The 24,555-nt window shown below is 50.1% G+C and overlaps 1 protein-coding gene and 1 non-coding gene across 3 annotated transcripts in view; both read right to left on the reverse strand.

Annotated features, from left to right (window-relative positions):
* SH3PXD2B (SH3 and PX domains 2B) overlaps nt 1-24,555 on the reverse strand; it is an 81,672-nt gene that overhangs the window by 53,468 nt on the left and 3,649 nt on the right. For both annotated transcript variants that reach the window (XM_087816973.1, XM_087816974.1), the window contains exon 2: nt 2,581-2,661. In XM_087816973.1, coding sequence (XP_087673099.1) covers nt 2,581-2,661 — 81 coding nt within the window. The remainder of the gene's footprint in view (nt 1-2,580; nt 2,662-24,555) is intronic.
* Nucleotides 2,327-2,433, reverse strand: LOC148093414 (U6 spliceosomal RNA). Its single transcript, XR_015714521.1, has one exon. It is a non-coding gene; the product is annotated as a U6 spliceosomal RNA (small nuclear RNA).

Consider the following 24,555-nt stretch of genomic DNA (forward strand, 5'->3'; position numbering starts at 1 on the left):
CAGGGAACCAAGGACACAGCCAAGTTCCTCCCACCCTGCCCTTTCCCTGTGCGCTTCCAGGGCCTCCTCCCCAATCTACTCCTCCAGCTCGTGCCGTAGGGACAACCCCACCTCCCGCCACAGCTGACAGGCTTGGGTGGACTCTCACCCAGATTTCTGACAGTCAGATTCTCAATCCTGGAGACAGGAATCGGCACCTAGAAACCCCAGGGCTTTGGCAACAGGAAGGACACTCCCACTGGGGGACTGAAGGTGCTGTTTGGGGGACGTGGGCCAGCAGGCACGTGGAGGAAACTGGTCTAGAGAGGCTGCTGGGGAAAGGATGCAGGCTCGACCGCAGATCCTGTGGCCACAGTGACACCCGGCCAGGGCGCTGCCGGGCCTCCGCAGGGTCATTCTGCTGCCGGTTCCGGGCCCCTGCGGGGGCGGCCGCATTTCCCGCTCTGGCTCCATGGGGCGCACCTGCCTCTTCCCATCAACCCGCCCCCACTCCCCTCTTCCTGCCTGAGCCAGCAGACCGGGTGTCTGCTCTGTGGGTGTCGGTAACCCCTGCGAGAGCAATCACGCCTGGCACTGTTCTCAGCCCCCCCCGCCGTGTCCTTTCTTAGAGGCATCGGGCAGACAAGAGGCCTCTGAAAGCAAAATACAGGTAGCCCTCCCTAGGCAGACCCTCAGGACATAAAAAGTCAGTCTAGCAACTTGCAAAATGTTGACCCGCCTTTCACTCTCTGAAGACCTGCGGTGACAGAGCTGCACACACAGACGGATCTGCATGGCAGCCACGGCGGTCTGGGTCCGAGGGTTTGGATCTCCATCATTCTCACGCAGCACTGTGTGTCCTGCTTGTGGCTCTCATCTGCCCTTTCTTCCCCTCAGGGCTCAGACCTCCCCTGCCCTGTGTCTGCTCCTGCCAAGTCCATTTTAGATGGTATCTTAGCATCTTTAACATACAGACTCGTAGATTTACATTCAGGACGTGTTGCGGCAGACCAGGAGGAAAGCTAATTTGTATATGATCCTGTTTGATTTTGTTACACAGTGAATACAAAACATCACTGTACTCATTACACCTTAAATACTTAGGTAACCGGTGTCTCAGTGGCTTCACTGACTCCAGGCAGTTACCCCTTTGTTATCTCCCCTCCCCCTGGAAAGAATGCAGCACACGCTCTGAATATTCTGCTTGACGTGTTCAGGAACAGATTAGGTCCCCACAACCAAGAATGCCTGTGGTTAGTATCACCCAACTTTCAGAAAAAACATGGGAGGCAAGGAGGCAGGCTGCTGTGAGGAGAACAAGGGCTGTTCTGACGGCCCAACAACCCCTACTTTACATCTGATCAGAGCTGTTCTTTCCAGGTCTCAGTCCCCACCCCGTAACTCCAGGGACAGAGGAGGGACCCAGGTAAGTCCACTGGCCATCGCATTCCTTCATCATCTTGACAGGCTTAGAGATGAGCCTGTGAAACACAACCCCGTATTTGTTGGAACTTCTGGGAAGTGACCTTTTGCCCGTTCCTGCTGATTGTGTGCCCAGAGCATTTTGCAACCATATGGGATCTGAGGTCAAAGCCAACACTATGGAAGGAGAAATGCAGAATGAGAGCAAAGAGCTGGGTGAAAGGGCACAGTGGAAAACCCTGGATCAAGCGGTGCCTGAAGCCCACATGGTTTCTTCTCCCAGGACATTCCGTTATACCAGCCAAAAAAATCCCCATTGACTTAAGCCAACTTGAGTTGGGTTTCTGTCCCTTGCAACTGAAGCATCCTAACTGGCACACAGGGGAAAGAAATATAGCTCAGTATGAGTCCCTCACTACATAGCTAGCAGGGAGGACTCATTGGTTCGGGAAGCTGGGCAAGTTCCCATCTCCTCCTGAGGCCTGTGTTTTCTAAAGAATTTCATTATGTCATACTGGGCACTGTGACTTCTCATACAGACACAGTTACTTTGAGGTGCTGGCCTTTGGTAACATCAAGATAAGGCTATTGTCCCAAAGATTATAATTCTTTCACCCCAGTAGGGGTGGGCTTACACCGAGCTGTCCACATTTGCCAGGCGCCCTATGAGACTGCTGGCACTCAAGGTTGTTAGTTCACTTATTAATTCATTCATTTATTCACCAAACATGACAGGACACATCTGAGTCCTTGAATAAAGCACAAGCTGAAGATCTGCACTCCAAAGCCAAACAGATTTCCCAATCATGCTCCACAGGGAGTCAACAGGCAGCCCTTTTATTTGGAAAATACTATCAAAGCATAAAGCAATAAAGCACATTACCTAGGTCCCAAAAGTGATGGACATCTTTCTCCTTTTTTGGTTTTTAAAATGGAATGTTCCACAGATTTCCATGTCATCCTCATGTAGGAACCGTGCTAACCTTTCCTATATTGTTCTAATTTTAGTACACGTGCTGCTGAAGTGAGCACACGGACGTCATTTTTAATTCTAGGAAATAAAAAAGAACACTGTATGTCCACTGTGGGTGAGTGTCTAGGCTCTGGAGTTAAAATGGAAAGTGAGTCCAATTAAACTCTTTCCTACCCTGCAGCTCATTGGAGGCCCCAAGCCCTTACCTGGAGGTCGAAGAATTTGCTGTAGCGCCGATAGATGGCCTCGGTGGAGCCACTGGACCACGTGACCCGGATGATGTAGACCTGCAGCGAGGAACACAGGAGACAGGTGTTAGCACTAAGGGGGCCCTTTCTGTCTCCAGGACTCGGGAGCAAAGCACTAAGTTCAGCATCAGAAGGACCTGGGTTTGAATCTCAGCTCTGCCACCGACCAGCTGTATGGCCTGAAGCAGGTTACTTGTTCTCGCTGAGCCTCAGCTTCCTCCTCAATAAAATGGGTATAAACCACCTCCACCTCTGAGAGTTGTGCAAAGGGTCAAATGAAATCACGCATGGGAAAGCGTTAGCATCCTGCTCATCTCAGGAGGTGCTGTTATTTTTAGCACTGTTAGGATTTCTTGTTCCCCAGTCAATTCAGAGAGCCACGGGCTGGCTATTTTACCAGTCATTCTTAAAACTTTGACTTTTGTCGAAGTCACGGGGGCCTTAGCCTCCCTATATTTCTCATAAGCTAAGCCATCACACCATTTCCTCCAAGTAGGGTCCAGTCAAGTCGTTTTCTCCCTCTGAGCGCCAGTTTCTCCATCTGTGAATGGGGCTACCAGCATGTGCCACCAACTGAGCCACCTGGCCGGGGTGGCTCAGTGTGACAGAGGGAGGATCTGAGGAGACTGAGAAGTGGGAACTGCTTTATAAACCACAGGGCGTGTTCCAACCTTTGTCACAAGTTATGGCACGCACAGAAAATAATACATTGACCATAAATCTGTTTCTTAGATAGAGGTGGGTACCATTCCTTACCCATGGTAATTAGCTGACGAGTGAGCACGTGACCTGCGCCGGGCCAATCAGAGCCACTAAGTCAGTCCAACCCTGGTAGGGGCATATACGAGAGGCAACCGATCAATGTTTCTTTCTCTCTCTCATCAATGAAGACATATCCTCGGGTGAAGAGTAAAATATATATATATTAAAAAACAAGAAAAAATCGTCAAAGATTTAATTTTTTTTCTTAAAACCAACAAAAAGCATACACCCACAAATGGAAAAAAAATTCTGCTTACACAATTCATTCCTGTTCCCTTGTTTACAATTTTTAAAGTTCTGTACGTACAGTACAAGGACTCTGCAGCAGGCCTAATTGGTTTACTGGAACCAAACTCTGAACACAAGTTGATGATCTGCATTTTTCGGCACAAACCTAATTTTTTAATGAGAATTGTCCCAGCGCAGGGCTTTGGCTCTGCCCAGCGTGTGGGGGCTGGTGAAAGAGCAGGCTCACTGGGTTCCAGTGCCAGTTCTGCCGCTGGGCAAGACTCACAAGGTACCAACCTCTCTGGACATAGTGTCCCTTTCTCTAAATCGGGGACAATCATCTCCCTGAGGATTCACTGCAATGACTAACGTCCACGGGGCTCTGCCCAATGCCTGCCACACCCACCCTGGTAGCAGCTGCCTGATGTTCCTGAGTATTTGGTATCCCCCTTCCCTTTCCCCTTTTGGTAACAGCACCCAATTTCCTTGGAGGATCACCCCTCCCCCCATCTTTGTGAGAGGGAGTGGGCACACGTCCCAGGGCTGGCCAACCAGAGAACTGCCCATCCCTGGCCACACGATGGTTCCGGGATGGGCCAATGAGACTCAGTTGTGGGACTTTTGATGGCCTATCAGGGACGAGACCCTCTGGCCACTGCAATGGCTGCTGGGAGGACAATGCCACACCAGGAGTTACTATGTGGGAAGCGCCTGCACATAGAAGCAAGCAGAGTGAGGGACAAAGGCGCTAAGTCCTGTGACATCAGATCCAGCATCCCGGACATGTCATGACGTCAGCCAGAACCTTCTCTTTCCTGTTTAAGCCCATTTGAGTTTGTTTCTGTTAGTTGTAACCAAAGCAACCCTAACACATCAACCCCGGCTTTCCAACAATATCCTACGCCAAGTTAACACTCAGTGGCCTGGTGTTAGGAAATTAAAGGCAGATTTCTTCATGGCAGCCTCATGCACATAACCAAAAGGCGGAAATAACCCGTGTCCGTTGATGGATGAATGAATAAGCAGAATGTGGTCCATCCACACAGTGGAATATTACTCAGTCCTAAAAAGGAAGGAGATTCTGACACACGCTATGCCACGAATGAACCCTGGGAACATTATGCTAAGGGAAATAAACCAGTCACAAGAAGACAAATACTGTATGATTCCACTGATATGAGATACCCAGAGTGGTCAGACTCACAGAGACAGAATGGTGGGTTCCAGGGGCTGGGGCATGGGAAGTAGGGAGTTGTTTCTCAGTGGATATGGAGTTTCAGTTTGGGAAGATAAAAGAAGTTCTGGAGATGGTTGCACAACAATGTGAAGGTGCTGCTCAACTGGACGCCGAAAAGTGGGTGGAAAGGTAATTTATGTTATGCATATTTTATCGTAATTTTATTTTATTTTTTTATTTTATTTTTTTTTAATGTATCTTTATTGATTTCAAAGAGAGGAATGGAAGGGGGGAGAGAGAGACAGAAACATCAATGATGAGAAAGTCATTGGTCGGCTGCAGCCCGCAACCTGGGCATGTGCCCTGACCGGGAATCGAACCCTGATCGCCTGGATCCTAGGTCGACGCTCAACCGCTGAGCCACGCCCGGCCGGGCTTATCGTAATTTTAAAAAGTAATTTTTTAGAAAGTCGATTTCCTGGAGCAGATCTACACAGCCACATCATGTTCCCTGGAAATAACACTAAAACTTCCTTCATGGTATAGCCCTCAAAACACATGCTGCCCACCTGATAAAGGACTTACATTCAGAATATAGTTTTAAAAATTCTCAAAATGACCAGATGGACAAAATATATGGACAGACATGTCATCAAAGAGGATATAGGGGTGGCAAATAAGTACATGAGAAGAGGTTCAACGTCATTAGCCACCAGAGAAAGGCAGGTTGAAACCCTGACAAGACGTCACCATGCATCTATTAGAATGGCTAAACTAAAAAACACTGACAAAAACAAGTGCTGACAAAAGTGTGGGGCCACTGGAACTCTCATACCTTGCTGGTGGGAAGGCAATACGGCACAGCCACTCTGGAAAGGTCCTTGGTGGACACCCTCCCACTGGGTGAAAGGCCACTGGAGAACAGGATAGTCACACGGTGTGGAAGTTATCACCCCACGATTACATTCCCGGCAAAGGGGAAAAACAATGGAGCTTTTCAATGGAGAGACCTGGCTGTCAAAACGATAACCGGGTGATCGAACTTAGCATACCAACAGAGGGACAGTCAGACATTGTGTGGCCTCTGAGGTGACGCAATACGAAATATACAAAAATCTTCTGGCAAGTGTTGTCACCAAAATGTTTAACCTGAATCTCAAGCCTCTTGACCCAAGTTCCAATTTACTGGAATTCTAGGAGGTAGAGGAACAAGCTAAATGGCACCAGAAACAAACAATCAGACAAATCCAGAATGAGGGATGTTCTGCAAGTCTACTAAGAGGGCACAGCTCAAATGCTGCTTCTTCCAGAAAGCCTTCTTGGCTGCTCCCTCCCCACCAATATTGCTGCACATTTCCTTGGCACTCACTTCCCCATCGCAAAGTCGATTACGCTTCACTGCAGCTGCCCGAGTGTCTGCTTCCCACGAGGTTCTAAGTTTCGTGAGAGCAGAGACCAAGCCTGTCTCGTTCACTGCATGCCCCGTGCTGAGCACAGTGGAAAAATCTGTGCTTCGTGAATACATGAGGAAGAAGCCCAGACACCAGGAGGTCGGGCCTGAGGTCTGTGGGAAGGGAGGCTGGCAGTGACTCTCAGGTCATCCCACCCCCTTGCCTGTCCCGTCTGCCCACTGTCCTGCTTCACAACCTCCCCCCAGAGCAGCGGGTCTCAGGGGACAGCTGGGACTGTCTCTCTCCGGGAATGAGGAAGCGCCGGGACCACAGTAATGTCTGAGCGCTACGGAGGCTTTCCTCAGGCTCCCCCACAGGACGCTCGGAACCGGAATCGGCCACCGTGACAATCACTTCCTACACAACCTCGGCAGCAGGCCTGCGCGAGTTACAGAGCCCGGGCTCCCCAGGCCTGGGTTCTCCACTGGGGCTCAGCGTCACCAGGGCCAGAAGTCCTGGGTGTCTTCACCTCCTCTAAGTCCTCAAGGAGATGAACTGATGGCCCGCTGTGGGTGGGGCTGAGCCACACCAGGGTGCCTGGGAGAGAGGTGGGCAGGTGCACAACCTGCAGGCCCGGGAACACTTCCCACGCTTGCCTGGCGAGGGTCGCTTCTTGGTGAGGCCCAGGAGTGCAGTGACTTGCCTGAGGCTACAAGGTAGGGTTAGGGGACTTGACGCAGGTCACCTCGAACCTTGTCGGCCTTGCTCTCCAGGGCATCCTGCCCCTGCCCCAGAAGTAGGAATAAGCAGGACTTTTAAAAAATAAGACTGTGGCCTTGAACCCCAGGCCATCTTCCCTCGCTGCCCTGGCTCATTCGTGGGGCCATCCCTCTGCACCATCCTTCAGATCACGGGCACCTACTGGGTGCAGTCACAGCCGATGACTGCACCTCCCTCTCTGCCCTAGCTGATGATGCAAGTGCAAGTGTGGACGTGGGAGGGAGGAGAGCAGCAGTGGGGCCTTGGCCCTGACCTCATTCTGGGTTATGGTAAGTCCTTTGTCTCTCTGAGCTTCTATGTTCCCAGGAAAATGGGGATGCCTGTCTTTTCTACCTCATGGGTGACTGTAAAGATCAAATGAGATTTATTTTTAAAGCTCCGGGGTTGGAATCTACATTGGTTAGAATCTCTGTTCATGGCCGGACTGCAGGAAGAATGTTCGATGAATGTATCCTAACCCCTTCATTCTCAGTCCCTTGGCTGGTCTAACCTAGCCCAATGGGGTACAAGCTACCAGTGCCCAGAGGGCCCCCTTTAAGCACACAGGAATTTAGGTCCCATTTCCAAGTGACAACAGTCAAGGGGGCAGTTCATCCACAAATAAAGATTTAAACTTAGACACCCCTGAAACACACCAGGAGCCAGGCTTGGGCAAAGCTAAGAGGTGGGCCGGAAATGGACCAAGGGCCCATGTGTCCCAGACAGCCCTGGTTAACGAATACGCCCTGTGCCTGCAAACCCACTGCCCAGATCTGTGCTCGTGGCTGCAGCTCTGGGGCAGACCCCAGAACTCCGTGGATACACAGTCCCTATCCAGGGCAGGAGAACACGACACAGCGGCCACCCCACCTTCACCTCCGAAGGGCTGTGATCTCATATGCTTTCACCACGTGAACTTGAAAACATAAGGAGGTGTTTCTGCCCGTGAATAAAACCTCTGAGGCTCAGGGGAATATCCTCCAATCTCACTGCTTTGCAAATCTGTTTGGTGGGGTTTCTAGGGTTGGCAAAGAACCGGCCAAAATTCCCAGGTGGTATTAATTAGGAGGGGTGGGGCTGCCGCATTGGTCACAGGACAGCGTGATTATATGGTGGTCTGGGTTGCAGTGGCTAGAGGTTTGACTTTGGGGGAGGGATTGGAAGTGGGGGTGCAGAAGGGTCTGGTCCAAGGGCCTTTCAAGGTGATGGTCTTTCCTTAATCCCTGTGCGTCCAGGAACGCAGGAGCTCGGGGTGCAGGGGCTGGTTTTAGGTGACACGGGGACTCAGCACTAAAATGCAGGGAGTCCCATAGTGAGAGAGCTTCTGCCATCCCCTTCTGTCCTCAGAAAGGTGGCAAGAAGGGCTTTTCAATAATACCTTCTCCACCACTTGCAGGTCTGTTTTCTTAAAGCAGGGCCAGAAGGCCTCGGGGCAGGAAACACTAGCTAGGAGCTTTAAAGCACTGATTTCCTTTCTCCTTTATATTTCATTTCTTTCTGTTTCTAGCAAGTGCTATTGGTTTTTCACGTACAGCAGACAGCTACAGTTTCCCTTTAAAAATAATTTAAGTAAAAAAAAGTGACTCCATTTGAAGAAAAATACTGAACTGAGGATGTACAGTAAGGGGGTTTGCAGAGATGTCCAAAGTCCTGACAGCGCCGGGAGGAGGCTTGGGAATGGGGACAGCACCGTTTCAGGGGAATTCCTTGCCATGCTCACGCCACCTGGAGTTGTGTTGTTTATAGGCCAATAAGCCCACAACATGTCTCAAGTTGTAAGACCTCTCCTGGCTCTGCAATATTGGTGGGCGGCCTGGAATGACCTGGGAGACAGAAGCAAACATCCAGAGAGGGCATCAGCGGAGCAGAGGGGGCTGGGCTGTGAGAAAGAACATCAGCAAGACAGCGTTCTATGATCCATTAGCAGTGCCTGCCATGGGCACCAGCACAGCAGGATGTGTTATAAATACCCACATCCCCGACCTAGATCAACCCCTCCACTTGACAAATGGGGAAACAGAGGGGCTGAGAGGTACAGTGACTTGCTCCGAGTTGCACTCTCTGCTGTGGACGCTTTCCATTTCCATGCCAATGCCCACATTTCCTTGCAAGATCCTCATGCCCCCCTGGGACTCCTGCACAAGGACTGCTCAGATGACTTTAAACCTGGAGAGTTATGCCTGGCCAGCGTGGCTGAGCATCCACCCATGAACAGGAGGTCATAGTTTGATTTCTGGTCAGGGCACACGCCTGGGTTGTGGGCTTGATCCCCAGGAGGGAGCGTGCAGGAGGCAGTCAATCAATGATTCTCTCTCATCATTGATGTTTCTACCTCTCCCTTCCTTTCTCTGAAATCAATAAAAACATATTTAAACCTGGAGAGTTCTTAGGAGCAGTCTGGCTGGCAGTCAAGCTGGCCTGCAGGAAGCCCAGGGTCCTGGTGAGGTAGGTGGGTGTCTGGGCTCTCTTCCCTGGTTTCCACTGGCCAGCACCACTTTGAGCTCTTCTGTATGTGGAAGAGGGTGTCTGTCACCCAGCAGCCTACAGGCCCCATCGCCAGACCTCGTGTGTCCCCACTGCCATAGAAAGCCATCAACGGAGGCTTTAGATAGGACCTGGGCTCCTCCATTGCCCACAGTCCTCCTGGGCCTGCACAGGCCGACAGCAGAGGGTTCTAGGGCTTTAAAATATTTGAAAACCCTGCTCTAGACCGTTGCTTATTTTATAGCTGGAATGATGAAATCAGGGAGGCCAAGCAGTGAGCAGGAAGGAGGGCTGGAGCCAGACCTGAGACACAGCAGAGCCCTTTTTAAGGTGGAGGGAGGAAAACAGTCTCTCGTGCAGCACACCGAGGGCAACAGCTGCTCACAGGTTACGCAGTTCCTGCAGCAAGTCCCCAGCCCAGGACAACTAAAGCCGTCTTACTCCCCAGCCAAAGCAACATAAACACCAAAGCACGTGCAGCCCTGAAGTCAGCAGCGGTGTTAGTTATGAGATCCAGACAAACCCACTTCCCACAGAGAAGGCTCCCAGGAATGTGTCCCAGGGTGCCCAGGAGTCTAGAGACCTGTTTAAAAATAACCACTATAAAAGGTGCAATCCTGACCCATCCCAATCATGTTCCCACACTGGCTGGGTTTCCAGGTTGGCAGGTCCTGGGAGAAGCCCAGATCACCTCTCTGGCAACATGCTGTTCCAGCCGAAGGTGGAGGAGCACAGGCTGAGGGAGAGGGAGGCAGGGAGGGAGAGACAGAGCAGGAGACAGGGAGAGAGGGAGCTGAGAGCACTGGCAGCGGGACAGGCTTAACTAATGGGAAGCATGACTGCTGCTCCCCGGGGAGCCCACGAGCTCCCTTTGGTTGCGATCCGTCGGCGCTCCCCAGCTGTCTGCCCAACATCTGGCCTATGTAGGTCAGTGCTCCCAACCTCTTCTGGGATTGCAACGCCCTGCCTGGTTTGAGTTCCCACCACCGCAGAGCCTGTGGCCACCAGAAGTGCTGAAGAGCACGTGTCCGTTTATCTTTCAGTTATTCCCGGACAAAGGCTGCCAAATGCCACGAAGCCTTAGAGACCTAGGAGGGAATCGCAGAATGTCAGAGTGAGGTGGGACCAAGGTGACTGAGGGCCCAAGACAGAACCGGCGACCATGCCGGGGAATGTTCCGCGACGTTGGCCCTGTGCTGGGTGCCTTAAGAAGACAGTGTGCAGTCCTCACGAAAGGCCTGCCAGGATGGAGGGGCCACCCTCAGGGTGGACAGCAGGAGACCCAGGCACAGAGCGGCGACACCAGGCCTGAGATCATGCAGCTGGGAAGCGGGTGACACCAGATTCAATCCCAGCTCCTTCAGTCTCTGGGATCCGGTCTCCTTCTCCCAGCTCCCCAAGGCCAGGCCTCGGGTGCCCTGGCCCCAGGCCAGAGCTTTCCTGTCCCTACGTCAGCCTTAGGAATCACCAAGCTCAGGCGCCACAGCCAGTGACACACTGGGGGTGGCCAGCTGCCAATGTTTCTTTTTTTTTCAATCTTTTCAATTAAGTGAATGCTTGGAACAGGGCCCAAACACAAGCGCTTGTGGTGTCAGCGGCAGATGAGATGCTCTGGTTTAGGGCTGTGCTCTCTCAGCTCCTGTCCAGGGGGCACGCAGTGAATGCGCAGGTGGGCGGTGGAGCTGAGGGTCTCTGACTGGACCCGCATGCAGAGAGGTGCCAGGCTGGGAGGTGGGAGGGAGGAGCACTTTCTCTAAAGTGAAAATCTAATTGTGTCTCGGCGCTCCATTGAAACATTTCAGCTCATTCATTCATTCATTCATTCATTCATTCATTCATTCACTCACTCAGCAAATACCGACAGAGTGCCTGGCTCCCTTCTGAGGGCTGGGGATATGGCCCTGAATGAAGAAGACAGAAGCCCCTGACCTTCTGGAGCTGTCAGCCTTGTCAGGGAACAAACAAAGGCACGTATGGGACTTAGGGGGCCTCTTCCCGCCCCGACATGGCCAGGCTCCCCCAGGCCAGGGGGCTGCACATGCCACTGCATCAGGCGAGAATGGTAGGAATGCTCCTCTCCTCACCTGCTTGGCAATTCATTTCTCCGGTGTCAGCTTACATTCCTCTCAGCACCCATTCCTCTGGAGTGCTGTTCTATTTGGGCTATTGTCACCCCCACTTCCCTGGGAGCCCTCAAGGGGCAGGGGACTAGGTCTGCCTAGTTTGCCACATTCCTCCCAGTGCCTGGTGACATTGGGTTCTCAGGAAATGTCTGGTGGAAAACAGACAGGCAGATGGACAGACAGGCAGATGGACAAAAAGCCAAGACGGTGCCATAGTCAGAAGTCAGGGCAACCTCACTCAAGTCTCTGGGTGTCTGGAAAGGGACAATGCTCTTGTAATGGCTGAATGAGCAGCTCAACTGCCAAGGGCACTAGACACAGAACCTGCTTTGTGACAGAGGAGAATGCAGGCATGGGCCCTACCCCACGGGAACCCAAGGCCACATTCCCCACCAGGGCTGCTCTGAACAGGCAAAGGAGAAACAGAACAGCATGGGGGCAACTTCCATTCTGAGTGGAAGCATTGGGCCACTGCAGGGTCAGGCCGGCCCTGGGGAATTCTTTGAGGGGTGACGGAATTGTCCCGCATCCCAGCTGTGCCGGTGGTCACTAGAGCTACGCGTGCATAAAACCTCACACAACACTAAGTCAAAAAAGGGAATTTTCCTGCACGCATGTAAATTAAAAATAACACTCTTTAATGTCATTTGGGGGAAGAAAAAGGGACAGGCACTGGCTTCAGAGTAGCCAGGTACCTTGGCTCTATAGCTTGAAGATGCTGTGTGACTCTGCAGGTCACTTCGCGGCCCCAGGCCTCCACTTTCTCATCTGTACAATGGAGGGAATAACTGAACCTGCTTTCTAGCGTGGGATGAGGATTAAAGGAGCTAGCGCACAACAGGCGGTGGGCACGCTGTCTGACCCCAAGCAGCTGGCAGTGCCATCACTGATAACATCTCACAGCTGAGGCACCGGAGGCTTAGATGGCATCTGTCTCCCCTGGGCCAACTCAAATCTTTCAAGGTAAAGTCAGGAACATCATGCAGTGAAGCCCGATCAACTGCCCCCTACCTGTGTGCCCACACATACAGGGCTGCCCACCCTCGGAGCCTGTCTTCCCCTCACTGTCAGAGTCCTATCCAGATGGCGGGTGGCGGGAACCACTCCCAGGGCAGGCCGGCCGAGCACGTCCCTTCTTCTAAACATGGAAATGGTGGAAACACCCTGGTCCAGGCGTGTAGCTCCGGCAAGGACCTCTGGCTGCCAACTCAAGTCCTCGCACACATCTGGCCCAAAGCGGCATGGGGAACTTTCCAATGGCAAGCAGAGGTGCTGGCAGCTGGAACCCAGGCTCGGCCGAAACCAACCTGCAGGCTGGCTTTCTAGGAAAGCCTCCAGGGCAGGCACTTAGGGCTTGCGGAGCTCTCCAAGGCTGCCAGGCCTCCCTCCCAGGAGCCCAGAACAACACAGGAAACAGCTGAGCGATTTCCAGTCGGGGCCTTGCCTGTGTTAAGAGCGCTGCCTAGAGAGAGCCAGGCAGCCAACAAGAGCACCCACTGTGTGCAAGGCATACAGACAACAGGCATAAAGCTGTCCAAGTAATGAAAAAGCATCAAAATGGGCCACGCTGATAGGGCTGATTGGGCAAGACGCTAAGGGTTTCATTTATGTCACGGGATCTGGTGACTCAGAAAGGGTAGCTGACTCTCCAAGGTCACACGGCCAGCATATAACAGAACCAAAAACTAACCCAGGCTGGGACACGGTGGGAAAAGCCCAGGATATGGGGTCATGTGGTCTCAGTTCTCACCCAGCACAGTGCCTGGTGCATAGTAGGTACTCAAGAGAGAGGACATTAGAGTTCTCCCACAGGCCACAGGTCCCCTAAGCAGCACTTTATATCTGCCACGGGAACCCAGAGGTGAGGAGGAAAATTCTGGGGGTGGAGCTTCTAGAGGCTTTCAGAGGAAAGACAACTGCTCTGGATCCTGAAGGATGAGGGCCAACACCTAATGTGCACTCAGACTTGCTAACCCCCCAGCACTGCTCTCAGGAAGCCCTATGAAGTGGAGCTTCTTATTCACCCCATTTCATAGCAGCGAAAGATCCTGGGGACAGCTAGGGGTGTCATTAGGGGAGTAGGGATTCCTGCACCAGATAAAGTAGGGCGGCTGCATAAGTGAGTTCCAAATTTTGTACAGCCAAGGGCCCCCTTTTCTCGCATGAAATCCTACGTGGTTGCCGCGAGTCAGGTTCTGTGGGTACCTCTGGCCACCCACCCCTGCACCGATACCCTGCTGGGCCCCCCACCTGACAGAGGCTATTCTGCCCAGCTTCAATTTGAGCCCCTGTGTGGACTTTTCTGCTGGCTTCTCATGCTCCACACACAAGTCTTTGAGGCAGGAAAAAGGGGAGCAAGGGAAGCAGGGTCCCTGGAAGCTCTCCTGACCCTACCATCCTACACCATCCTCTCCCCATAGAGAAACCTGGGATAATACATAATATAAAAGTTTAAAACAATGTAATTGCTCACAACAACCGTCTCCATGGGCTTCTTATCAGGCCACGCTCCTTCCACTCTGCAGTGGAGGTCAAGGTAGGAGTTCAACTCGGCTGGTAACAAGCAGCCCAAGACCTTAACCACCATCCACGCTTCCACCACCAGAGAAGGTGCTCTGGGCAGACTTCCTCCCAGGCCCCTTTTCTACACCGTATGGAAGTATTTTTTGAGATTAAGATCACACTGTATATATGATTTGATTTTTTCAATTGTATTATATGGTGAGCATTTTTCCATTTCATTATAAATTCTTTGAACAAACCTTTTTTAAAGGATCCTGTAAGGCTGTATATCATTTACTTAATCATGCCTCCAATGATAAACATTCAGGCTATTTTCAACACTGGTTTTTTGTGTGTTTTTTTTAAAAGTACATCTTTATTGATTTCAGAGAGAGGAAGGGAGAGGGAGAGAGAGAGAGATAGAAACATCAATGATGAGAGTCACTGATCGGCTGCCTCCTGCAGCCCCCAGGCTGGGGATTGAACCTGAAACCCGGGCATGTGCCCTGACAGGGGATCGAACCTCGATCTCCTGGATCCAATGCTCAACCTCTGAGCCACGCCTGGCTGGGTACAACACTGTTTTAATTACCACACTGCTGAGTATCCAAATATATAAATCTTCAGGGAAAATCACTTTAAACCTTAGGGGTGCATCTTGGGTCAGTCCATGTGCAGGAGTGGGGAACCTTTTTTCTGCCAAGGGCCATCTGGATATTTACTACATCATTCGCAGGCCATACAAAATTATCAACTTAAAAATTAGCCTGCTATATTTGGGCAAACATTTAATTAACTCATCCCTAAGGTGATGGCTGGAACTGCTTCTCTTTGGTGAGGCCTTGGCAGGGCCAGACGATATGGTTTCACAGGCCATATATGGCCCGCGGGCCAGACGTTCCTCACCCCTGATGTAAAGTATGTTTGTCGACATGTGGTTATTCCAAACCACCTGTGTCATACCATCAGGGGATGCTTATTAAAAATGTACATCACTAGTCAGGTAACAGTGATGATGACAATGGTAAAGGTAATACTCATAGGTAACTATTTTATTCAGCACTTTCATGTGCCAGGCACTGCTCTACACCCTTTATAGGAAATAACCCCCAGTAGGTATTATTTTTACCCTCATTTTATAGATGAAGAAACTGAGGCACAGAGAAGTTAAGTCACTTAATGAGGTCACACACTCAGCTGGTAACTGGCAGAGCCACCTGGCTTCCAAGCCCAAATTCTGGAACTTCTACCCAGAAGTCTCATCTGTTTTCCCTGCCACAGACCCTTCTGACAATCTGATGAAACCCATAGACCCTTTCTCAGAATTATTTAAAACAAATAAGATGAAGCTCATAGGATTCTAGGTAAAACTAATTATACTGAATATAATAAAAAGGTTCCAAAAATAAAATTATAAAGTACACATTTATTACTGCAATAAATAACAAAATCTAGTTGTTGGTCAAGTAACATCACTATTCTGAAGTAGTGTTGAGTATAAACGATCTACTGGGATTTGTGAAACCATAAAATGATATGAAAATATCAGTGAATTTCTGCTGGTGACAAAGTCACAGGTATCATTACGATCACAGAGGGTTGCTGCCTTCATTTGTAACGAAGGTAATGCTAAATTACTGTTGGAGGTTAGACTAAAGATATACTTTTCCCCCTTCCAAGTTCAAGGACCCTCTGAATTCTACCCATATTAGGAAGACCCTTATGAGTCAGCTTTTCCCGTCTCAGAACACCCATCCCTGGACCCCAGCTCAGAGCACAGCTCTCTGTCCCAGCAGGGAACAGACAGTCCAGGCCTCACGCCCCTGCCCTGTCCCCACAGTCCACGCCAGGCCCTGTCACAGCCCTTATGCTGCGGTGACACGTTCCAGACGGTGACCTCTATGAGGACAAAGGCTTCCTGGTCACCTCAGCCTCTCTCCGGCTCAGGGCCAGGCCTGACTGAGGACAGACAAAAAACCCACATCTGTGCAACTGACTGGCAGCCAAGAGTGGCCCGAAGCCACAGGCTGCTGATTCACACCTTGGCTGGGGAGGAGGAAATGGTGACGCAACTGCGTGGGTTTCTAGCTTTCTTTGCCAGAGCAGTAAGCAGGGGGTCCATGCAATTCTGCTTAATTAAGCAGAACAGAAAATATTAACCATTTGCTTTAAGGCAATGTTTCTCTTTGAGTCCTGGGGTGAGTTGACTGTGCCCTATTTATAGTCAAGGACAGGCAGCAGAGCCAAGTGTGATCCTGGGCAAATCACTTCACCTTTCTAAGCCTCAGTCTCCAAATTTGTGAAATGGGTTAATAATGGTACCTACATAGCAGACATCTACTGTTTCCGCCTGTCCAGGCTCCATGCCTTCTTCTTCCAGCAAGAGTGTCCTGAATCTCCTGCAAGGCCCATCCCTTCCCTCTTGCTACTTGGACTATCGCAATATCCCGCCCTTGCTGGCCCAGGGAGGGCCAGGTGATCTGGCTGGGCCACGAAGATTCACCCTTCCTCGAACTGGACTCTTTTGTGAGTGGCCATGAGGACTGAGGGATGGAGCAGCCGCCTGCCTCTGGTGATGTTCTCATGCCCCGGGCACTTCCTACTCCCTGGGTGGTGCCAGCTGCTCAGGTCCTTCCCATGCCTGGGGGCTGAGTTTCCCCATGATTCTGTCAGAGCCACCTTTCCAATACATTGCCTATGGCTTAAGTTAGCCAGGTCCGTTTCTGTCGCTTGCAACCCAAGAATCCTGACTAATTTCCTAATCTCGGAGCTGCTGAGCGGATTCAGTGACATAGGCATGAATGGCCTTGAGCACATAGTAACACTCAGATAAAGAATAGCTATTCAGCCCAGCCGGGCATGGCTCAGCAGTTGAGTGTTGACCTAGGATCCAGGCGATCCAGGTTCGATTCCTGGTCAGGGCACATGCCCGGGTCGCGGGCTTGATCAATGGCTCTCTCATCATTGATGTTTCTATCTCTCTCTCTCCCTCTCCTTTCCTCTCTCTGAAATGAATAAAGATATATTAAAAAAAAAAAAAAGAATAGCTATTCAATAATAAAAAAATATTATTAAGCCTTGAGAACAAAACAATCCTGGAGTAATTTAATTCTTCCCAAATTTGAGAATTCCTACTGGCTTCCATAGTCCGCCCTCTCTCTTTCAAATCCTGATTTTCCTCTGTCCTCACACAACCCTCCTATGAACAGGTCCTCTGTCCCCTCCACTTTCCTGTGAAAGGCCCTCCTATCCATCAAGCTGGGGGAGAACCCCTAAGTACCAGTTCCTCTCACCTACTCCAGTGACTTCCATCTTGGAAACCTCTGGTCCCCAGGCCCATGTGTACTGGGCACACGGTCCTTTTGAAGGTGGGGTCCATGCTTTGCATTATTTTGTGGTTCTCGGCCCAACAAGGAGCCCTCAGATCCTTCTGGCCCCCACCTACCGGTCAAGCTTCACCTCTGCCACTCAAATCTCTCCTGCTTGTTTCGAACAGGCGACATGCCAAGGTTTCTGCTTTTTTGTCCTCATGTTCTCTCTACGTGAAATTCCTTCACCCTTCTCTACTTGGCAACATCCCTCCCGTGCTTTGAGATCTGCCGTGGGCCACCTCTTCTGTGGCATCTTCTCTAAGTCTTACTTCCCAGAACCGAAGGGCACAGGCCTCTGCTCACTCTGCAAGTACCAGACTAGCCCTGTCTACCTGTTTCCTTTAGGCCATTGACCTTGAGGTCTGAGTCCCCTGTGTGCGCATCTATAGATCATCCCTCTGTGTCAAAAGTGCCTGGCCCTGGAGGGGCTTATGTTTGTGCAGTGAATTCTCCAGAAACGTTGCTGATGTTAAAAAGTACAAAGGTTTCCTGGTTGTGGTTGTTCTTCTGAAAGTGGTGGTTCTGGGAGTATAGGATGCCCAGTAAAATCTGAATTTCAAATAAACAATGAATACTTTTGTTAGTATAAGTATGTCCCTAATATTGCATGTTTAACTGAAATTCAAATTTCACTGGGCTTCCTGCATTTTCATTCGGTAAATCTGGCAACCCTGAGCCCTCGATGGCCTGAGACCAGCTGCAGAAGCTGGCGGCAAAGCTCTGCCCACACGCACAGGAGATGCACCTCCAGTCCCTTCTCCCTTCACTCCACGAAGAGGGCCCTGGGCTTGGGCTCGCCGCCTGCAGGTTGGCATCTGAACCAGCAGATGCCGGAGAGAACACCAGGGTGGAGGATAGATGGCTGTGGCAAAGCTCGGGCCTGTTGGCTCCTGGCAGGGGCAGAGTCTGGGAGGAGTGAGCCACACGAGCCACTGCCCACTGCGGAAACACTGAGCCTCCCGGGTCTGTCTCAGCAGCCAGTTCCCATGTCACAGCGGGGGGCAGGGATGCCAGCTCCACCCAGGGTCTGGCTGACCCACCACAGGGCCGCAGCATCACCCCAGGCCGGGAAGCTCCAAGCACAACCATCCCAGCAGCACCCTCCCTCAGGCGCTCTGCACAAAAGCTCATTCAATTTCCCACTAAAGCCACCCTCTGCCCAGAGGAGAGGGCTCAGTGCCAAGAGCGAGTAAAGGACGGAACCAGGACAGAACCCAGGCTCTGAGTGGGTTGCAACCCTCCAGCCACATGGCTTCCTAATAAGCTTGTCTCTTGTCCTCGGCCAAGGTGGCTGCTCAGGACACACTGTCTGCGCCCCCCAGGCCGACGGGATGCTCGGCGGGCAGCTCCCTTCCTGCCGCTGCAGTGACCCACAGCTGGCCCTCATCTCCGAGGGGAAGGAGGAAACTGAGTCATGCACAGCAACACCGTTCCCCCGACCACAGCTTCTCCGAGGAAAAAGCACGCACAGCGGCAACCAGGATATGAGTGTCCTGGATGAGAGGTGCAATGACAGTGCGGCCCCCTAGTCCCGCTGGCAGCGTGATAACTGTGCTGCATGCTGACTCCTGGGCCCCTCCGGGTGGGTAACAAGCGGACATATGAAACGCTCGGGGAAGTGGGGTGCGGGGCACAGCTCTCCCCTGGACGATCTTTCTGGTGCCCCTGTGACCTTGGCGTGAAGAGCACCGAACTCAGACCTGCAATTCTTTCCAGCCCTACTGAGCTGCAGGCGCTATGGGACCAGGGCCCGGGCCTGCTGAGCAGGGAGCATTTCAACTGGAAAAGCATCTGCTCAGGCCTTCCCTCGTGGTATTTTAAACACATCTCTTTCCACTTCTTGGGCTCTCCGACGATGGGAAAGCCACATCCTGAGACCTCCCTCTGTGGGGCAGGAGCCTGGGAGGCTGGCGCCCACCTCAGAGAACTGATTCTCGGAGGAGCCGGGCAAGCCCACTGCTCGGGACAGGCCGGGTGGCAGGAAGTGGGACCTGGCTGGAGCCACCACAGCCGGGCACGGCTGCTTTTTTTCAAATGAGCACGCGCGGTTTTTTTACTTTTACTACAAACAGGAATATGTGTTCACTGCAGAACGTTTGGAAAATGGAGAAAAGCACAGATGAGCAAAGAAAAAAAAGGGACATATATTTCATCAGCTACATTTCTGTGCTCACACAGTTACAGATTTCCATCCTTAATCTGTAATGAGGTGGGAATCAGCCTGTCTGTTGTTTTGCAACCAGCTTTTACTATTTCCTCTTCCCATGACAGGAGACGGAATACATTTTTACCATCTTTGGTGTCCTAGCTTGTGGCTATAGCATACAGAGTATGTTTGCTCTCTCTTGTTCTCTGCTGATGGATGCTTGAGTGGTTACCAACTGTTTACTATCACAGTGGTACTATGTACACTACATTAGTGTGCAATACGCACTACATTAGGATACTATGTTAGGACAGCTCCTAGTAATCAAGCCCTACTGAATGCTCGGCCCATTTAATCCTCACATCAGCTCTATGAAATTGGAACTACAGTAAACCCTCGATTTTGCAGATCTTGATTTTACAGACTGGATTCAACAGACAAAATTTCTGGTCCATATGTCATATGTGAAAATTAACACCCTGTTGATTTTAAAATGCTTTTAACCAAGATTTGCTTATAATTAACAGGGGTTTTTTGTTATTAATTCACTGCTATTTTTAACAATTTTTAACAAATAGGCTATATGCTGAACAAAATACTGTAGTAATTTCATCAACATAAATATTACATATCTATAACTATAGTCTACATATTTAAATCCAAGAGTCACCACTTGTAAACAATGTTCGAGAATGATTAGCACATGTTCACAGTGCATCGTGCACGTTAACTGGTTCTACTGTCCAGTGGCGTGACTTTCTGCAGCAGTTTTAACGAGTGCCGGTGGCTGTTCCCACGTGCGCTAAGCCACGCCCCAGCCATACGCGTTTGTTTACTCGCAGTGAGTGGTGAATGCACGCATTTACTAGACCTATTCAGTATAAATTGAAAATTATAGTAATACATATAGAAAACTGTTCTGTGAAATTAAACTTTTCATACATACTTAATTTTAATTACACAAATGTGTCTACATAAGTAAAAACAAGTAAACTAACCAATTTGTCAATTTTTTAACATTTACATTTGGAAAACCTACTTTATCATACAAGGTGTCCCAAAAAAATGTATACACACTTTAACAGCTGATAAAACTCACTAAATTTTCACTCCTTTTCACGCTTAACTGATTCAAAATAATGAGTGAAGCCAGGCTAAGATTTGAACAAAGAAAATTTATCCTAAAGTGTCACCAGACTTTTTTAATGGGGATACATGAAAGATGACGTTTACAGTACAAAAGGGGCAGCAGTCGACGAGTTGAGGGGTCACAAACACCGAACAGAATGGTTCTTGGGGTTTGCAATTCCATTGCTTTGTGTTACCAGCAGTGCCTGGCACAGAAGTTCATCCATTTGAAAACAAGCATTGGCAAAATAATTCTTCACTTCTGTAGAGTCTTTTAAAATTTGAAAATAAACTGTATGTTAATAAACACTGACTTTAGAATCATTCAAAGTGCGTATAGATTTTTTGGGGACACCCTGCATAATACTTTCGACTTTGACATTCCCTCACCCGAATCAGTCCGTTAAATCGAGGTTTTACTATATTTTTATTCCATTTGACAGATGAGGGAACTGAGGTACAGAGAGGTAAGTAATTTGTCTAAGATCACTGTTGGTAGGTGGCAGAGCAGGGACTTGAACCCAGGCTGCCTGGCGTGCTTTCTCTGCTTTACCAGAAGCAAGGAATGGCCCAAGAAAGCTTGATCTAAAGTGACATTTGAGCAATCTGACAATATGAAAGGCCCACCCCATTTGATCTTGAGACAACTGCAGGAGCCCAGAGTACAAGAGAAGCAGGCTGGGACAGCTACTAAAGACGAACCCGCAGGTGAGGGGAGGCTCTGGCTCCTTGCAACCACGGGCCAGGATGGCGCTCTACAGCTGATGTCCACTGTTTTTCAATCACAAAAAAGCAATAACCGCCTGGCCAGTGTGGCTCAGCAGTTAAGCATCAACCTATGATGCAGGAGATCACAGTTTGATTCCTGGTCAGGGCACATGCACTGCGGGCTAGATCCCTGGTAGGGGCGTGCAGGAGGCAGTCAATCAATGACTCTCTCATTGATGTTTCTCTCTCTCCCTCTTCCTTCCTCTCTCTGAAACCGATATACTAAAAAAAAAAAAAAAAAAAAAAAAGCAATAACCATTCGTTAAAACCCTACCTGCAAGGCCTTCCTGTCTACTGAGGGCACCATCTCTGTGTGACACAGAGCGCAGGACAAGAACACACCCGTAAAGCAGGCAGACAGGCTCAGCCTTGCTCACGGCGATCCCAGTGGCAGCAGGGTGTCCAGCTTGGGGCAGGCACTCCATAAATGCCTCTCAAACTAAAGAACATGGAAAACCCATAGCACGCCCCCAGGGCAGCCAGCAGGAGAGGGGCAGAGATTCATATCGAGGCTATTACCATCATCAATATCACTCTTTATGACTACCACCACTGAGTGCCTTTATAAGGAGGCATCACATGCAATGTTGAGGGACATAATTAATCCTCACAGTTGCCCTGGACTTGCGGGTAAGCACTATGACTAGCTCCATTTCACAAACCCTCAGGTAGCAAGGTCATCCAGCTCAGGAGCGCTTGAAGAGGACCCAAAGTCAGGTCTTTTCATCTTGAAGGTCATGGTGGGTCCTAAGACCTGAGCTAGTAGCTGACATTCATGCCCCCAGCAGGAGGGACGGATTAGAGATTGGGGGCATATGTTATCAAAGAAGCACACAGTGGTCTTCGAAGGAAGACCCTGTATTCATGTTATAGACGCAGAAACTAAGTCTGAGGGTTGAGTGCCCAGATGTTTGTCTCTAACAAGCTCTTTCCACTCATGTTTGCTGCCCGGCATGCTTCTGCAAAAGGGTGTGCCAGGGGGAGGCAACTGGTGGCTGGAAAACAGAATGCAGCTAAGGTGGGCAGCAGATTCACAGTCTGTTCCAGACCACCAAGCTCGCCAGCCAGAGGCCTCCCATAGACCAGGAGAGAGCTCCAGTAACGCCTAGTAAGGGGTGACCTACCCTGCAAATCTCAGCTGCTCAGAACAGTGACCCCTGGGCTCTCAGAGCCTGACCAAGAGAGGAGGGAGGTTTCAAGGTTGGCGATGCCATCACTCCAGGAGCACAATCAACCCAGAGTTCCCCTGGAGCGACAATGACTAGGGGATGGCGGAGGCTTGCGTTTCACCCATCCAGGTGCAGGGAAGAGGGGGGTGAGGGAAGGGCCAGGATGGGGAAACTGGGGCAAAGGAGCTTAAGTGACCACTGAAGGTCACTTGGCTCAGGGGTGGGATCCCAGGGCTGCTGCCTCTCCCAGACACACAGGCATTTGCTCAGTCCCCACACCGCCATTCCCTGCTGCACGACCTCAGGCAGTGCCTCCACTGCTCTGAGCCTCTAGTCACAATGGGAAAATGGGAATGCTAATATAACGTCCTGAAGGATTAGGGTCCTGGATGCATAAATACATTGTACTAATTAATAGAAGACAAGTAACCCAATATACTGGAAAAGAGGGCAAAAGATAAAACAGGTAATTTACAGAAGAGGAAACGCAAACGGCAGATACAGCTGTGAAAAGCAACCACCATGAGATGCTATTCTGCACCCCCAGACTGGCAAAAACTAAAAAGTCCGACAACTGGAGTGTCAGCAAGAACACAGAGCAAAGGAACCTAGAGGCACTGCTCCCGGGGATGTAAATGGAAAGGTGAAAACGCAAACCCCAGGTCCCAGCAATCCCGCTCCAGGCAACTGTGCTTGGAAGCAGCTCCAGGAAGTGAACTGCTGAAAACACCCAAGCAGAAGCCCAAGTGGGATATTAAACAGCAGTTAAAAGGAACTGGGGCCACAGTAGCAACAAAGATCTCAAAAGTGTAATGTTTTTATGAAGTTTTAAAACATTCACCACAAGATTTTTGGAAGTGTTAAAAAGGTAGAAACTTGCCCTGGCCGGTTTGGCTCAGTGGTTAGTGTCGGCCTGTGGACTGAAGGGTCCCGGGTTTGATTCCGGCCAAGGGCATGTACCTCGGTTGCAGGCTCATCTAGGTCAGGGCACATGCGGGGGGCAACCAATCGATGTGTCTCTCTCACACCCATGTTTCTCTCTCTCTCTCTCCCTTCCATTCTCTCTCTGAAAAAGCAATGGAAAAAATACCCTCAGGTGAGGTTTGAAAAAAAAAGGTAAAAACATTAAAAGACACGTGGTTGGGGAGAGGGAATTGATAGCAAACAGCCACAAGGGATTTTTTTTGGTGGGGGAGGGTGGTAGAAATATTATACAACTGTACTGTGGTGATGGTTGCACAGCTCTATAAATTTACTAAAAGAAATCTGCAAACTGTACACTTGCAATGGATATTACAATATGGAAATTATACCCCAATAAAGCTGTTAAAGGAAAAAATCCTATCTAATAGTCTATTTTTAAAAAGTGCATGGGACTGACAAACAGCAAAGAGAGGACATTGGTTTTTTTATGGGGGGGGTGTTGGGGAGGGTACACAGGGGGCTTTGCTTCTGCAATGTTTTATTTCTTAAAAATAAAAATGATGTGAGACAAATAAGGCAAAATGTAAAGATCTAACAGCTGGATGGTGGACAAATATTTATTTTATTCTATGCATCCATCTACTTGAAGCAGTATATCAATATAACTAAAAAAAGTACCTGTTTTAAAGGGCTGCTGTGATGACTACATACACAAAGAGCTTAACCCAGTGCCTGGCCCGCAACAACTGCTCCGATTTCAGCTATTATGAGTATCGCTGCTCTCACTACTACCATCGCGCTCTTCTTAACATCTAACGATCGCATGATGGAATGAGCCAGCAGCTCGGGCCCTGGTGATGAAGCCTCGTTTAAATCCAGGGCTTCTGTACATCCCACTCCAGAGCAGGAAGTGGGGTAATCAAATAAAACCCACAAAACCTACAGGGGGAACTTCCTCCTCCCAAGCCAGAAGATAGCCTAGCTGGGGAGGATCTCCTCAG

The sequence above is a fragment of the Miniopterus natalensis genome, chromosome 4, assembly GCF_054644295.1.
Source record: "Miniopterus natalensis isolate mMinNat1 chromosome 4, mMinNat1.hap1, whole genome shotgun sequence".
Lineage (NCBI taxonomy): Eukaryota > Metazoa > Chordata > Mammalia > Chiroptera > Miniopteridae > Miniopterus > Miniopterus natalensis.